The 15,574-nt window shown below is 30.0% G+C and overlaps 1 protein-coding gene across 4 annotated transcripts in view; it reads right to left on the bottom strand.

Moving 5' to 3' along the window:
- LOC105202499 (general transcription and DNA repair factor IIH helicase subunit XPB) overlaps nt 1–15,321 on the bottom strand; it is a 32,294-nt gene extending 16,973 nt beyond the window's left edge. For 3 of the 4 annotated variants that reach the window (XR_005575477.1, XM_039453112.1, XM_039453111.1), the window contains exons 1-12: nt 15,074–15,321; nt 14,560–14,765; nt 14,336–14,446; nt 11,422–11,571; nt 11,174–11,347; nt 10,911–11,096; nt 9,167–9,264; nt 8,969–9,075; nt 8,567–8,863; nt 2,944–3,212; nt 2,698–2,862; nt 2,391–2,577 (exon numbers count right to left, since the gene is read on the bottom strand). Coding sequence is in view for 3 of the 4 variants with exons in the window: in XM_039453112.1 (XP_039309046.1) it covers nt 2,391–2,577; nt 2,698–2,862; nt 2,944–3,212; nt 8,567–8,863; nt 8,969–9,075; nt 9,167–9,264; nt 10,911–11,096; nt 11,174–11,347; nt 11,422–11,571; nt 14,336–14,446; nt 14,560–14,765; nt 15,074–15,107 (1,984 nt within the window). In the remaining variant the exon portion in view is untranslated. The remainder of the gene's footprint in view (nt 1–2,390; nt 2,578–2,697; nt 2,863–2,943; nt 3,213–8,566; nt 8,864–8,968; nt 9,076–9,166; nt 9,265–10,910; nt 11,097–11,173; nt 11,348–11,421; nt 11,572–14,335; nt 14,447–14,559; nt 14,766–15,073) is intronic. The other variant, XM_039453110.1, reaches the window with a different exon arrangement.
- Nucleotides 15,322–15,574: the final 253 nt, after the last annotated feature.

The raw sequence follows: 15,574 nt of genomic DNA, 5'->3' as shown, positions 1-15,574 counted from the left end.
ATCTACACAAAATCTAATTGGACCATCTTTCTTTTTAACCAAAACTGCAGAAGTCCAAGGACTATTTGAATCTTCAATAACACTCTGTTGCCTCATTTCTTCGATGATCTTTTTCACTTTTTCCCTCATTTGTAAAGGAACTCGATGAGGAACTTGCTTAATAAGAGAACAATTTTCTGTTTGAATAAAAGGTTCAATGATTTTACAATTTTCAGCAACAATTTCCCCTAAAAAAACGTCTTAAAATTTTGGAAAAAATTCTGCAAAAAGTTTTTTCTGAGAATCATCCAAATTCTCAGAACCCCTAAAAAAAAAATCCTCAAGAAAATCTGGAACTCCACTGGTACCTCCACTAATTCGGGTACAAAAGTTTCTTTGTATATCTTTAGATTTCAAAGAACAAAAATTTGAATCAAAAACTCTTTCTAAATTTAACTTAGAAAAAAAATCAACTCCAAGAATACGTCTTCAATTTCTGCAATAAAGACTGAAAATTCTAAGCTATGATGTCCTAAAACAATCTTAACTTCCTTTTCAAAAATTATAGAAACTTTTTCTCCAGTGGGATATCTCAATTGAAAGGAATTGACACTATCAGCCTCAACAAGTGGTACTACAAATTTTTTCTTTAATATAGAGACGTCTAAGTCTGTATCAATCTTAAAATATAATCCTATCCATCAATAAGACCAAGATAACAAAAATAATCTTTTAACTTAATTTTCCTACAATTTTTAATTTCTAAAAATGTTGGGGTCTCTCTTCAAACAGTCGAGCCGACCCCAATAAGTTCAATCAAACCTAGTTTCCCTTTGCTAAAAAAGAAACCGCAGGACATTCCGATCTGTAGTGTCTTTTGCACCACATTGTCAACATTCTTTCTTAGCCTTCCACTTATTCAAATTTTTCTTTTCAGAATCCTCTAAAGAAGTTCCTTCTTTTCTATTTTCTAGTCTCATTTGCTCTCTAAGATAAAATTTTTTCCTTCCGCCGTCTTTATTTAAGGAAACGCAAGAAAAACTGCTCTCCTGCATAGCTTTAATCATTTTTGCTCTCTCAATTGCAGAACGCAAGGAAAAAATTCCTTCTAGTTGGAGTGCATCTCAAAAATCCGTCAGAGACTGGATAATAAATTGAGTACAAGCAATCTTGTCGCATACTTCCTGAGGATACTTCAGATAAGCTAAACGTGAAAGTCGTTTTAAATCGGCTCCCAACAAAGCAAAATCTTCTCCAAATTTTTGCTTACGATTCGTAAACTGTGCGTAAAAAGTTTGACAAATGATCTTCTCCAAAACGTAATTCGAGCTTTGATTTAATTTCTTTAAAATCTTCTAATTCCGTTATTCCGTCTAGAATTGAACGCGCTTTTCCCCGTAAATTTGAAGCTAACGCGACCGCCTTCTTAGAATTTTACCAATTATTCGCCCGCGCGATTAATTCAAATTGCATAAAATATTCGCGCAGCGGAACATTCCCGTCAAAAATATCTGGTTTCAATTTCAAATTAACGCTCGCGTTTCTGGAATCCCGAGGAATCTCCGCGGTAGAAGGACAAAAAGATAAAAGTAACGACTGGCCTAAAAATTGTTGTAGTCGCTCCTCTATATGCTGTAGTCTCTCGTCACTCTCCTGAAGCAATGCCTGCATTTCCTCCTCACGTTGCCGCTGCTTCTGTCTTTCAGCACGAAGCTGACGCAATTCTACAGCAACCGCCCGAAGAAAATTTGCTTCGGTGGAGTCGAGGTCTAGCAGGCGTACAAACACGCATTCTCTTTCAAAGAGTCCCTCCGCTCTCGCAAGAGTTGATGCCGTTAAATCTTCTGAGATATCCATCTTTCGTGGTCCAAAATCGGACAAGCCCCCAAAATGTTGTATTCGACGAAACGAGTACACAGTTAACTCGCGCAAAGACACTCGTTTTCATGACGCAAAAAAAAATACTCTTTTATAAAAAGGAACACTAACTTTAATCTAATAACTTTATACAAATAAATCGTAACGGAATTGTTCTAAATATCTCGTGACAGCTAGGCGTCCCAGAACAGAACAAAAACCAGTCGCGCTTCCTCTGTCTAATCAATGTTCCTTCGGCCAGCTTCTCAAGCTCAGCCAAAGAATGGGCATAACAGTACCATTCAATGTACCACCTAACTTAACCATCAATCTACTAGGCGTGAAAAGAGCATCCTCAGACGCTCTTTTCGTGCCTAGTAGATTAGAAGTACGTTGGAAAGATGGGATATATAGTGGAAGTAACAATACTCTCTGCAGTATCACTATTCCTAATATTAAATATAAGAATCAATTATAAATACCGGCCCTAATATATATTTCTATACGCATTGAAGACACATGGACACACACCTCCACATAAATATAAATTATACCTTTTTTAGCTCTAAGAATACGTCCTAATCGTTGTGCTTCTTGCCTTCTAGACCCACCATGGGATGAAATTTGAATCAAGACATTAGCCTCGGGTAAATCAAAAGAAGTATCTGCTACTTTGCTGACAAATATTGTATTCACTTTCATATTAAATTTAAAATTTTGTAAAATTTGTATTCTTTCACTCTGAAAACAGAAAAAATTTAGAATCAGAATTTGAATTATTTGAAAAAATATAAATCATCTCAAGAATTATAATTACAAGGTATAATTTTACATATTCAAAAAATTATTGCTTGTGATTACCTGACTAGTAGGACCATAAATGTATGGCTTATTCATTTTAATAGCGTAGTGTTTTAATGCAAATACATTATCGGAGAAGACAATTGTCTTATCGCCACGTCTCTCGTGATATCGAATTAAATATTGGCAACAGCGAAATTTATTTGGATTCATCACATACAATAACTAAAATTATAAGAGAATATAACGTGAAAAGGTGCAATATACATTAAGATTCTAAATTATATAAATATAACAAAATCTAACCAGTTTTCTGCTCATTTTGCAAGCAAGATATTCTCTGTAAAATTCTGGTGTCATAGGACACCAAACTTCTGCACATTGTACTCTTGCAATAAATCCTCTTTTTTGCAATTCCAACCAGTTAGCCTCGTATAATTTAGGACCAATTAAAAAATTCAAATCGGCAATTTTGTCATCCTCTCGCAAGAGCGTAGCCGTTAAACCTAACTTACAATGAGACTGAACGATTGTTAATACTCTACGAAACATTTTCGCAGGAATGGTATGCACCTCTAAATAAAAATCATAATTATTTATTGTATAAAAACAAACATCATTATACTCGGTTCATAGCAAGAATATACCCAAGTCTGCATACGGACAACATAGTGGAGAGAGTGTAGTAGCGCCTTACCCAGTACCATATACATAAATATGGCGCGCTCAGGCTCGCACTTATTGTTAAAAAATTGAACAAGTGAAATAATCTTTATATTTCGGTGTGGGTCTGAAAGACCCCATATAAAGTTTCGAACGCTTGCTGTGTGAAGACGGAATGAGATAGGAGGTTCGGGCCAGGACGTAAAAAAGTTTGAAATCTCCTCTTTTGATTGATATGGTTGATCAACTTTTTTGGTCAACTAGAATTCGAACGGCACGGCAGCAAAGTTTTGTTAGGGTCATTGCGACCCATATAATGTGTAAATGAAACTTTATGGTGAGTAAAAAACTGAACAAAACACGTTCAGATAGGGCTGTTCGCGTATGTTACTCTGTCTAAAGTTAAAATACTATAGTGCCGTGAAAGAAAGGATTTTTGCGTAGGGTCCGAAATATATTAAAAAACACAAATTTTCAATTTTAGACACATTGAATTTATGAAAAATACCTCATATTTGCTTTGTTACGTAAGTATATTTTTTAATAGAAATAGTAGTGACATAATTTTTTTTAAAAGTATGACTCTTTAGCTTTAAAACGCCGTATTACAAAATCTTTAAAAGTTTTTTGTTGCAAAGGTATAATTTTTTTTTAAAGGTGGATTTTTAGACACCCAAAAATACCACATATTCTTCTTATTATATAATTCTACTTTCTAAAAGGAATGACAATAACATTATTTTTTTTGAAAGTATAACTCTTTAACTTTAAAATGCCGTATTTAAAAGTTCTTAAAAGTTTTTTATTGCGGAGATATGATTTTTTAAAGGAAAAGTGGATTTTTGAACAATTTCTAATTTTTGCTTAATAGTTTTTCTTTTATAACATAACAATAAGTCATTTTTTGGCAATATCGATTATGCAGTCACATTTCAGAGATTCTGAACTTTCATAAGAAAAAAAAGATTGTTGGAAAATGTTGATTAGAACCAAAGTTATAACTTTTCAAAGTTGAAAATGTTTCCCAGACCCGAAAATGTGTTTATGTATTTTACGGGATCGGTGTATTTAAAGGTTAACTCAAAATCGAATTTAAGTTACACAACTAGGATTCTATGATTTACGAAATAGTTAAATCTATAATACATATTTTTATTAAAAATAGTTTTTATAGTTGAATATTATAATAATAATATACAAAGCAATAAATATAAAAAATAAAATTTTATAGACAAATGACTAAAAATTAAAAAAAAACATAACAATAAATTTTATTACAAGTTAGAACACAAAACAAAAAAATAATTAGTGCTTTGTATTTACTCGTGTGATTTTATATACTTTCTCAGATTCACACAAACTGCGCGCTGTTACTTTCGTCATAACACAGATATAATCAAACAAGAGTCAGTAATATCACAATTATTATCTAAGAAAGTATATAAAATCACACGAGTAAATACAAAGCACCAAAATCTAACTACGACCGTGGAAGGCTTTTTTGTTTAGATTTGTGTAGATTCGAACTCTGAGGTGATATTTTTCGCAATAACTTCTTTACAGTTTTTTCAGGGGGGGGGGGTTATTTAGATGTTAGTGAGCATCGTGTATTATTAAATTCATTTTAATTTAATAATAAATGTGATATTACTGACTCTTGTTCGATTATATCTGCGTTATGACCGAAAGTAACGGCGGGCAGTTTGTGTTGAATCTGAGAAAGTATATAAAATCACGCGAGTAAATACGAAGCACCAAAATCTAACTACGACCGTGGAAGGCTTTTTTGTTTAGATTTGTATGTTACATTAACGGTCAAATATCTTTCTATTTTTAAAAAATAATTCTTATTTTACAAAACCTTATTATAAGAGTTATTATTAGAATAATAACAGAAAAACTAAAAATTGTAGAAAAAAAAATTAATACGGGAAGGCGGGGCTAAATCGTACACCGAGGCAACGCTGTACACTCAATTTCTCCGTTAAGTTTTGAAGAAAAATGAGTCCAGTAAGTGCTAAAGCCTGGCTTCCTGTAAACTCGTCAGAATGAGTTTCTTGATCTACTGTGCACGGTGCGCGTACTGTTACAGAAATCTTGTTTTGTTGGCTTTTCTTACTATTTGTGACCATCAATAATTTATAGAGGTAAATTGAATGCTTTTATAAATATATTGGTAGCTTTTAGAAGAATCATCTCTTTAGCTATGTTTTACACAAAACAAAAATTTGTTGGCAACAAAGTTTTAAAGTTTTGTTTTTAATTTTTTACAAGGTCGGGGTTGGGGCAACAAAGTACAACTTAAAGGGCTGTAAGGAGAGAAGAAATTGGGTCAAAGGTCACCTGCCTAATAAGTGGGAAATTTGGAAAAGATAAAGAATTTGATTCCGGTGTTGTTCGTGCTTTGGGTGGATGTGTGAGGCGTGCAGTGTTACTAAATCTGCAAAAGATGCTTTATCTGTGATTTTTGTATAAATAATTAAAAAAGTCACTTCTGTAAAATATGTTCTTCCTCAAAATAATAAAATAAGTTTTCTGTATAAATTTTTATTTCTTTTTAATAGCTTAATAGCCTACTTTATAATGTATATATGGTTATACAGAGTTGCCACGACGCTGGAGGCAACTCCGTATAACCATAAATCTAAAATGTAATTTTTTCTTAAACATTTTTTTTTTTTAACAACCTGAAGCAAGAAATAAAGTGTCAGCAAAAAAAATGATAGTAAAAGAATTAAATGAAGTATTAATAATAAAGAGATAATTTTATTCGCCATATTAAGGGAGAAATAAGCAATCTGGCTTAAGTGTACGTCTTTACTCTGCTTTCCCCTATATCAAATTAATGTATAAAAAAAATTATAATAAACTATAAATATTATATTGGTTTTTGTTGAATTTACGAAATAAACACAAATAAAAATTAAGACACTCAATGTCTTTTAGCAAATTTAATCTATCAAGAGGCGAGGTCGCGTCTCGCGCCTGTTTTTTTTCGGAATGAACGCAAAGTGAGAAAGACCGAGCCTCTTTTACGCGAGTCAGCGAGTTCAAGCATAACAAAATTATCAGATCTCAGTAACGGCTGAACCGATCAAGATCTGAGTAGTCTCAATCAATAGCTTTGAGACAAATTGTATAATAAATGTTTTTATTTTTCTCTCCGTGCCCTACGAGCGGAAATATCGTGACGCAAAGTCCAAATCTTGACGTTTTTACATTCAGATGCGTCATTATCATCGTCGCCCTAAGAAATTCTCCCTTTTACATTTTCGACACAGAGTGGCGCTTGCATACATTATTAATCGCCTTGCGTCTCGCGTTCGCAGACCAAGCTTGGTTTTCGCAATGCCGTATCGCCGTGTCCGCCCGCCCGTCCGGGTTTGAAGCTCACGGCGATTGTCAACAGTGCTCAGCTATCACGGAGATCCGCGACTCGCCGAATATGCGCGCACCAGCACGGTCGCGCTACGGCCTTGTAAATACACCTGCATGTTTATCAATTTAAATCCCCGAATGTAAATAGTTTCCGCGTCTGTTGTCCAATATTCCAATCACCGTTTTTGTCAAATACAAAACGCGTGATATCAGTACAAAATTACTTTCTCAAAAAAAGGTAAAAAGAAGGCGCTTATGTGTGTGGGCGCGCCTAAACATCTTTATTTTTTTCAATCAAAATGATATGTATTAATATTTTCTACAAAATTTCTTATTTAAACGTAAGTGATATTTACTTAAAATAAATATCTTAAAATTGTATAATCTAATGAAAATAATATGCGTTTCTTGAAAAAAAAAAAAATGTATGAAATTTTTAAAATGCGCCTATTATAAAAAAAAATATACTTTTTCTACAAAATCCAGATGGTAGTATTTGTATTCTCTAAAATCTTTTATTTCAATCTAAGTGGTATTTACTTAAAATAAATGTTTTGAAATTGTGTAATTTAATAAAAATGTATTTCCATTGAAAAATCTTTCATCAGTTTTAACTCAAGTGGTTGTATTTAATTTCAATAAGTTTCAATAGAATACATAACATTTGATTTAAAAGAATTAAAGAGGAAACAGTACAAAATGAGAAACAAAAAATTGTTAATGCACAAAATCATGGCGCTGCTAGATAGGAAAAGCAATAAAAAAAATTGAATAATTTTTATACAAAACCTAACCTAATTGCTACTATCTCTCTATTGTCATTGAAAATCTCCCAACCTAAGTGGTATTTAATTGAAAATAAATAATATATTAAAATTTTGTAATATAATTCGAAACAAATTTATATTTTAACAGAAATAAGAAAATTTTACTGAAACAAATAATTTTTAATAATCTTTATTTTTTTAATAAAATCTAAGTGGAAGTATCTTAAGTTTAACTTACAATGTTACTTAAATATTAAAGAAACTAAAGCTTATTTCAAAAATTGCTTTTATAATGCATACTTTACAAGTGTTACATTTATTGCATTCTTTCTTATGTCTATTCTGCTTTTCCTATTTAGCAGCGCCATGTTTTTGTGAATTAAAAATTTTTTATTTCAATAAAATTTTCTCATTTTGTACTGTTTCATCTTTAATTCTTTTAAATCAAATGTTATGTATTCTATTGAAACTTATTGAAATTAAATACAACCACTTGGGTTAAAACTGATGAAAAATTTTTCAATGAAAATACATTTTTATTAGATTACACAATTTTAAGACATTTATTTTAAGTAAATGCCACTTAGATTAAAATAAGAGATTTTGTAGAATACAAATACTACCGCTTGAGTTTTGTAGAAAAAGTATATTCTCTTTATAATAGGCGCACTTTAAAGATTTCATACATTTTTCTGAAGAAACGCATATCATTTTTATTAGATTACACAATTTTAAGATATTTATTTTAAGTAAATACCACTTAGGTTTAAATAAGAAATTTTGTAGAAAATATTAATACATATCATTTTAATTTAAAAAAATAAAGATTTTTAGGTGCGCGCACACACATAGCCGCCTTTTTTTACCTTTTTTTGAAAAGGTAATTTTGTACTTTTGTGTTGTTCTTTAATATGTAACGTTTCAGAAATTAATATAAATATGCCAAGTCAATGCTCTTATGCTATCTGCTGTAAAGAAGCAAGTATACGGATCTGAGAGGAAGGTGTTCTCTTTCTATAGAGGAACATGCGCGAAACGGATGAATTTTTGTTTGCGCTATGTACAATATATTCTTGCAGTGAACCGAGTATATACTAAATAATTCGAATAATAAAATTTACCATCCAAGACCATAATACCCCACTCCTGTTCTTGAAGCCAACGCATCGTTTGCTCAGCTTCCCACGAACGTTTCTGAGTATGCGTGATCATAGAATATGTAGTTATTAGTATTCCACAGCCCATTGGTTTATCCTTCGCTTCGCTAGTAAAACGGCAAATCATCGAATCGTCGGCGGTGGACCACATTTTAAATTGCTGCTTCCATTGTTCTACGGATACACCAGAGTTGCACAATACTAGGGCGCGTTTACGTACTGTACAACAAGCTGTAACTCCAACTAAACTTTTACCAGCGCCTGCATTTAAAAAGATCCACAATTGTTTATAAAAATACTACCAACAACTCTTCTGCTATGTCATATTTGATATGACTGAATAAAAACTTTACCGAGTACACTTACCACAAGGTAAGACTATTACTCCGGATCTAGCACGGCCATTACCAAACATTTTCCGTAAACTTTTTTCTTGATAAGGTCTTAATACAGCTGATGGCTTCAAATCGATACTAAAATATTACGAGGTGTTAGTTTTAATTTCTATTCACTCAATTTGTATAAAAACTACTTTTCGGAATATATTATTTTTCATTTACTTACTTTATATCAGGATTTATGGTATCATTGCGAAAATCATATTCCGCTAATAAAGGATGTTCTAGTTCAATGCACCGTTTTTGTATAACTTCAATTTTCTCCTTTTTACAATAATAATGTTTTGATATAAATGCCTTATATTGTATTTATACAAATATAAAAAATTGTATGCGTAAAGGCTCTCCAGTTTTTTCACATATTATAAAAATACTTGATCAAAGAAAACAAGTAATATACAGGGCCATTAAAAAGTATCAGACCCCTTAATTACTTTGAAAACTAAGCTTTTTTAAAAAGAAATGTTACAGATAAAAGTTGTAGGGTTTCAAAAGATCTATTTATTAATCTTATCAGTTTGACCTTGGATGGCGTCGCCAAGATCATATCAAAATCACATTAATTTTTTTAAATGGAATACCCTATTTTTAATTCCAGAATTTAATAGCTGGTGTCAAGAGCTTTCCAAAACCTTACAAGAAAGTTTATTTTCGTTGAGTACTTTCCGAATTGTGAGACTTGAAAGCTAGTGTACTGTAACTTTCAAGTGTCATAATTCGGAAAATACTTAACAAAAATAAACTTATTTATAGTGTTTTGAAAAGTTTTCGAAATTGACTACAAAAAAATGCAATAAAAAATATAAAATGTTAAGGTAGTAGTAATACCCTTTAATTAAGATACTACCGATACTCTAACGTTTTAAAATCTTTTATTGCATTTTCTTATAGTCGATTTCAAGAACTTTGCAAAACACTATAAATGAGTTTATTTTCGTTAAGTACTTTCCGAGTTATGACGCTTAAAAGTTACAGTACATTGTAGCTTTCAAACCTCACAGCTCAGAAAGTACTCAGCAAAAATAAACTTTCTTGTAGAGTTTTGGAAAGCTCTTGACACCAGCTATTAGATTCTGGAATCAGAAATAAGGTGTTCCATTTAAAAAAATTAATGTAATTTCGAGATGACCTTAGCGACGCCACCCAAGGTCAAATTGATAAGATCAGTAAATAGATCTTTTGAAACCCTACAACTTTTATCTAAAACACTGTTTTCTAAAGTGCTTAGTTTCTAAAATAATCAAGGAATCCGATACTTTTCAATGACCTTGTATGATTAATGTATAAGCTTTCTTAAATTTCTTCACATTTCTTGCGTGGCTATACAGTTTTTTTTTAATAATTTTCTAAAATAACATTAAGTTTTATCGAAAGGAAAGTTTTAAGTAATTTAATTACAAATAAAATATAAGAATTTCGAAAAACTATATTCATAAAAAAAGTTAAAAAAAATATTTCAAACTTTATTTTGAAATAAAAAAAATAAAATTTTATCGCATTATTGTCATGTAAATATATATTTTATATGCGATGTTATAAATATTCGTAAAATATATCATTTCTCTTTAAATATGATGTTATTTTAATGCAATGTAACAATGTCATTTTGCCACACTTATATAAATCATTATTCTAAAATAAACAATTCTTTTTCAATTTTTTTTCAATATTTATCAATATTATAAAACAAATATTTTTAAATAACAAATAATCATTTTTATTTCTTAAATCGTATTCATAATTTATTGTTTAAAACATCGTATTTATTGTTTTATTCTTTTAAAAAAAGCAAAACCAAAAGCTCCTGTGTTAAAAGATATATATGAAGATATACATGAAAAATCAGGTGACTCCTCTTCTCCTTTTTTAAGTTGGAGAACCTCCTTAAATATATTAAGACAGATATATACCTGATTTACTTCAAAACTAACTGTTTTCAATTCTTGATCTTCTTCCTCATCTTCGTCTTCTTTGTCAATTTTGTCGTAAAAAGCAGTTATATCTTCTGGAATGGTTTCTGTTAATATTTGGTCAGATTCAATCTCTAAATTTGTTTTACTAGACACAGACGTATTTACGAGTGCTTTTGATCCAAACTATATTCCAACATAAAGAAATAGACATATACATTGATATTGATTATTTGATTATTGGCACAAGCATTTCAACAGACCTGAGGAGCTTTCATTTTGGCTTGAACATTCGTAACAATATCATCACTTTCCATATCTTCTGTGAGTTTTCTCAATCGACATTCTTGAATTACTGGGTCTTTCAGTAATCTTTGTAGCACTTCAGGGAATGGTGATTCAATAAAGTATTTATTATGTTTTAAGACAAGTTTAACCTATAAAATGGGAGAAGTTTTATTAAAACTTGATAAATATCAGGCAAAATATTTATGGAACTGCTGTTACTTACTTTTCCATAGGACAATGTACACAATTTGATAAACTCGATTATACCATCAGGAATACTAGTCTTACTCAATCTCTTTAAATACTCTATTATGTCTTGTGTTTGTAGGCCTACACTAACAGCGGCATAAAGTGAATATGCAGTCAATTTATACTAAAAAAAAAATAAATAAAAATAAGTGTCATACATATACAATATAATATACCAATCACTCTCTAATAAGGTTTAAACAGAATATTTACTCAAATTTTGTAAAAAAAAATTCTTTGAGATATCTGGATTTTTCAGGAATTTTATATAAAATTTTAAACATTGGAAAATTTTTAGGTATAATTATCAAATAAATTTTTTTATTATTCCTTTTAACTCTGACATGGTGGAACTGTTGATCCCACCTTTTTCCACTCAGTTTTTAATGATCTTGACGAATTTCGTGAATTTAAATACATGTTATTTTTGTTTTCATAGAATTCCCTGTACATAAACAAGTGTAAAAAAAAAAAAAATAGGCAACCGTAAACCTTTATTTAAAAAATTGCTGTAAACACATTTTTTGCTGTTCCTTTTTTTTAGAGAAAATGCATTTTCTATTAAATCATAATCAATATTAAAACAATTTAAGCACTTACTTAGGACATCCTAATGTATTTTTCAGATTTTTTTCAAATTTGTCCACTGTTTTTTTTTATTATAAATTAATTTTTGAAAAACATGAAAAAATTATTTTCTACTAAAAATCCAAATAAATATCTCTTATAAGTGTTCTAAGGATTTCTTGAGTTATTGAATCCTAATCTAGGTTGGAATTCTCAAATCTTTTAAAATAATAAAAATTAAAAAAGTTTTGAATTATTGGATCATAATATTGGATTGGTCATTTTTTATTTTAAAATTTTGCTCTCTCTCTCTCTCTCTCTCTCTCTCTCTCTCTCTCTCTCTCTCTGATTGTGAATAGAATTTAATTATGTAACTTTTTCTCTAGAATGGAAACATAAAAAGTGAAAAATTTCTATATTAATTTCAATGTATGATAAAGATTTCCACTTTTCACGTTTTCACTCAAGGAAAAAATTACATGATTGATACTTTAATCAGCGATCTAAAAAATCTTTGGGTACAAAGTTAAAAAGAAATCAGTATGATACAAAAATTTATGAACAAAGAGCATTAACTTGTGTTCATACAATCATAAAGAAAAGCTGTTTCGAATATTAAGGCTCCTGACACCTTAGCCGAGAATTCCACGTTAACGGTAGCGACATTCTGTCGCGGACAAAATTAGAACTAATACACGTGAAATGTGACAGATTGACGATGAGATGTTGTCGTGCATGTCATTTTGTTATTATGTGTTTCATTGTGAAATTATGACTTGTCTCGTATTTACCAAATTCGTAAAAATGGACCGCGAGTAAAACTTCTTTGAATTTTATACATAAAAGTACATTTTTCAGTCCTTTTTATAGTTATCCGTATGTTTTCCTGTATAAATAGGCGTCACTTTACGTACTTTTTACGACTATTTACTGACTGCTAGGCAAAAAAAGGATAGTTGTAACTGATATTTAGAAGTGTTTTAAAGCTATCTGATTAGTCTGTTTTATCCAAATTGGCTTTATTTACAAATATCATGTTTGACAAAATTACGTGTCATTTAACGCAATTTCTCGCTTCTGACGTTACGACTTCAATATGGCCGCGGCGAGTACTCAGGAGCCTTAAATTTAAAAAAATACTAAAGAACATAAACTGAATTTAACATATAATGATCTATCGGTAATACACTGATAAGCTAAATATCCGTAATATATGAATTTAGCTCACTAGACATACAGAATTTCTAAGGTGATTAAAGAGCCTTTCATTTTAACAGCATCAAAAAATCGATTTCTTTCTGCTTTTTATTCCTACATGTGTGTAGAATATTCTTGTAAAGGATTTTTAAAAACTTGCAATATTACCTATGAGCCCAAACACAAAACTTTTGTTATACATATGGTTTAAAGTAAAACTAAAATTTTAAATATTTTTATTGAAAGCATGTTTTCCAACTTTATAGAAGAGATAATTAAAAAGCTAATTAAAGTAACCTCTTGGTCTTTTTTTTCTTCATGCTAACACTTTTGCATATGGCATGAACTACAATAGCAACTATAATAGTATGTTTGTATAACAAAAATTCAATTTTTTTTTAAATGAAAAAGTAACAAATTTTCTTGACAAAAATCAAATTTTTTAAAATCTTATTTTTATAAATTTCATGTAATTGACTTCGTACTAATTCCTATCATAACATCACTCATATAACTAATATAAATATTAAAGAAATATTAAAACAATATTTAAAAAATTTTAGATTCATATAATTTGTAGAAGCTGAATTACTTCCACAGTAAAAGTGTTTTTCTGATGGTCTCAAATTACTATTTTGACACATTATAATGCATCTTTTTAAATAAAAATATGATTTTTTGCTGTTCAAATAAATAACCTTATTAAAAAACCCCACATCTTTCTATATATGTAACAAATATTTTTTTAATTTTAAAAATAAATTTTATGGTCAACAAAGATGACAGGCCTCTTAAACACACGACAATTTAAAATGTTTTTCATTAATACCAATCTTTTTCATAAATGTACAAAAGTATACATAAACGTATGTGTATGCCATGTTTATAGCAGATTGCTAACATTTTGCATTACCAAAAAAATATCAAAAAAACTTTTTATTAGAAAAAAAATACAATTTAAATTTAAAAATAAAATTTAAACAAAATTTCTTTAAATATTAATAAAATCCTATAAAAATCTGTGATTTTCAAGAATAAAAGATTTCCTAAAAATTCTACGTTTTTCCTGTTTTTATATGGTAGTAAACACCCTGTTAAAGCTCTATTTAGATTTTTAGTCTTACTTCGTGAATATGTTCTGGCCGACATACAGGTTCTGATATAGCTATTAAAAAATCATGGGCATGTTTATACACAGGAGAAAATGATTCCAAGAAAATATGTCCATTTGGTGCCTAATGGAAAGAACAAATATAAGCATCAATTTAGAACTTATTGTATGATTTTATTTTACTAAAATGATTTTGTATAAAATTATTTTATTTTCTAGAATTAGAAAGATTCTTACCACCCATAATGGTCTAGATGAACAATCAGGTTTTAAAATCATTTGCGAGCGATAATCTTTTGCTCCAAATTCATCCTCAATTGCGCATTCATCTTGTTTTTCCACATCATTTTTAGCCGCATCTGGCACACCATCTGCTTCATTACTGTCTATGGAATCATCATCGTTGTATTCATCATAATCGTCCTTGCGCTTTTTCCATTTACCTTTATTCAATAAAATAATGTATGTAAATGAAACATAATATACATTTAATATGCATACATACACGCACACACACACACACACACACACACACACACACACACACACACACACACACACACACACACACACACACACACACACACACACACACACACACACACACGTGTATATATATATATATATATATATATATATATATAAAACATGATATTAATGTACATATAATCATCAGCATAATTGTAAATAATCGAATAAGCTACAAAAGAATTCCACAAATAAAATCTCTATATTTAGGTTAATTATGTACCATTATCTTTTTTAAAGCGCTTTGGTGGACCCATTATTTAAAAACACTGTAATTCAAAATTTTGGTTAATTAATCCGTAAAAATTTCCTTCTTTTTTGCTTTTTTTATGTAAATGTCCCCCCTTGGGACACTAATCGATCTATTACATTTAACTCTTTCATTAATTTCACTTAAAACCAGTGAACTATAATCTTGTATAATCTAGACCATGATGGTGGTAGAACACACACAAAACATATACTATGAGAAATGAAAGCTCTGTACTTAGCATGGGAAACAAAAAGCAAGATCCTGCCATCTGGTGATGAAGTGGGAAATTAAATGGACTGAAGAAGGGGGTCTTCAGGGGGTCAATCCATAGACTTAAGCCCGTATCAGACTACGCACTGAAAATTGAAGATTAAAGATTGAGCTTTGGCCAATCAAAATAAAAGGAGTTAAAATTTCCTTATTTTGATTGGGCAAATTTCAATCTTTAATCTTTAATCTCAATCTTCAATG

The sequence above is a fragment of the Solenopsis invicta genome, chromosome 8 (assembly GCF_016802725.1).
Source record: "Solenopsis invicta isolate M01_SB chromosome 8, UNIL_Sinv_3.0, whole genome shotgun sequence".
Lineage (NCBI taxonomy): Eukaryota > Metazoa > Arthropoda > Insecta > Hymenoptera > Formicidae > Solenopsis > Solenopsis invicta.
This window is presented reverse-complemented; position numbering and strand designations above follow the sequence as displayed.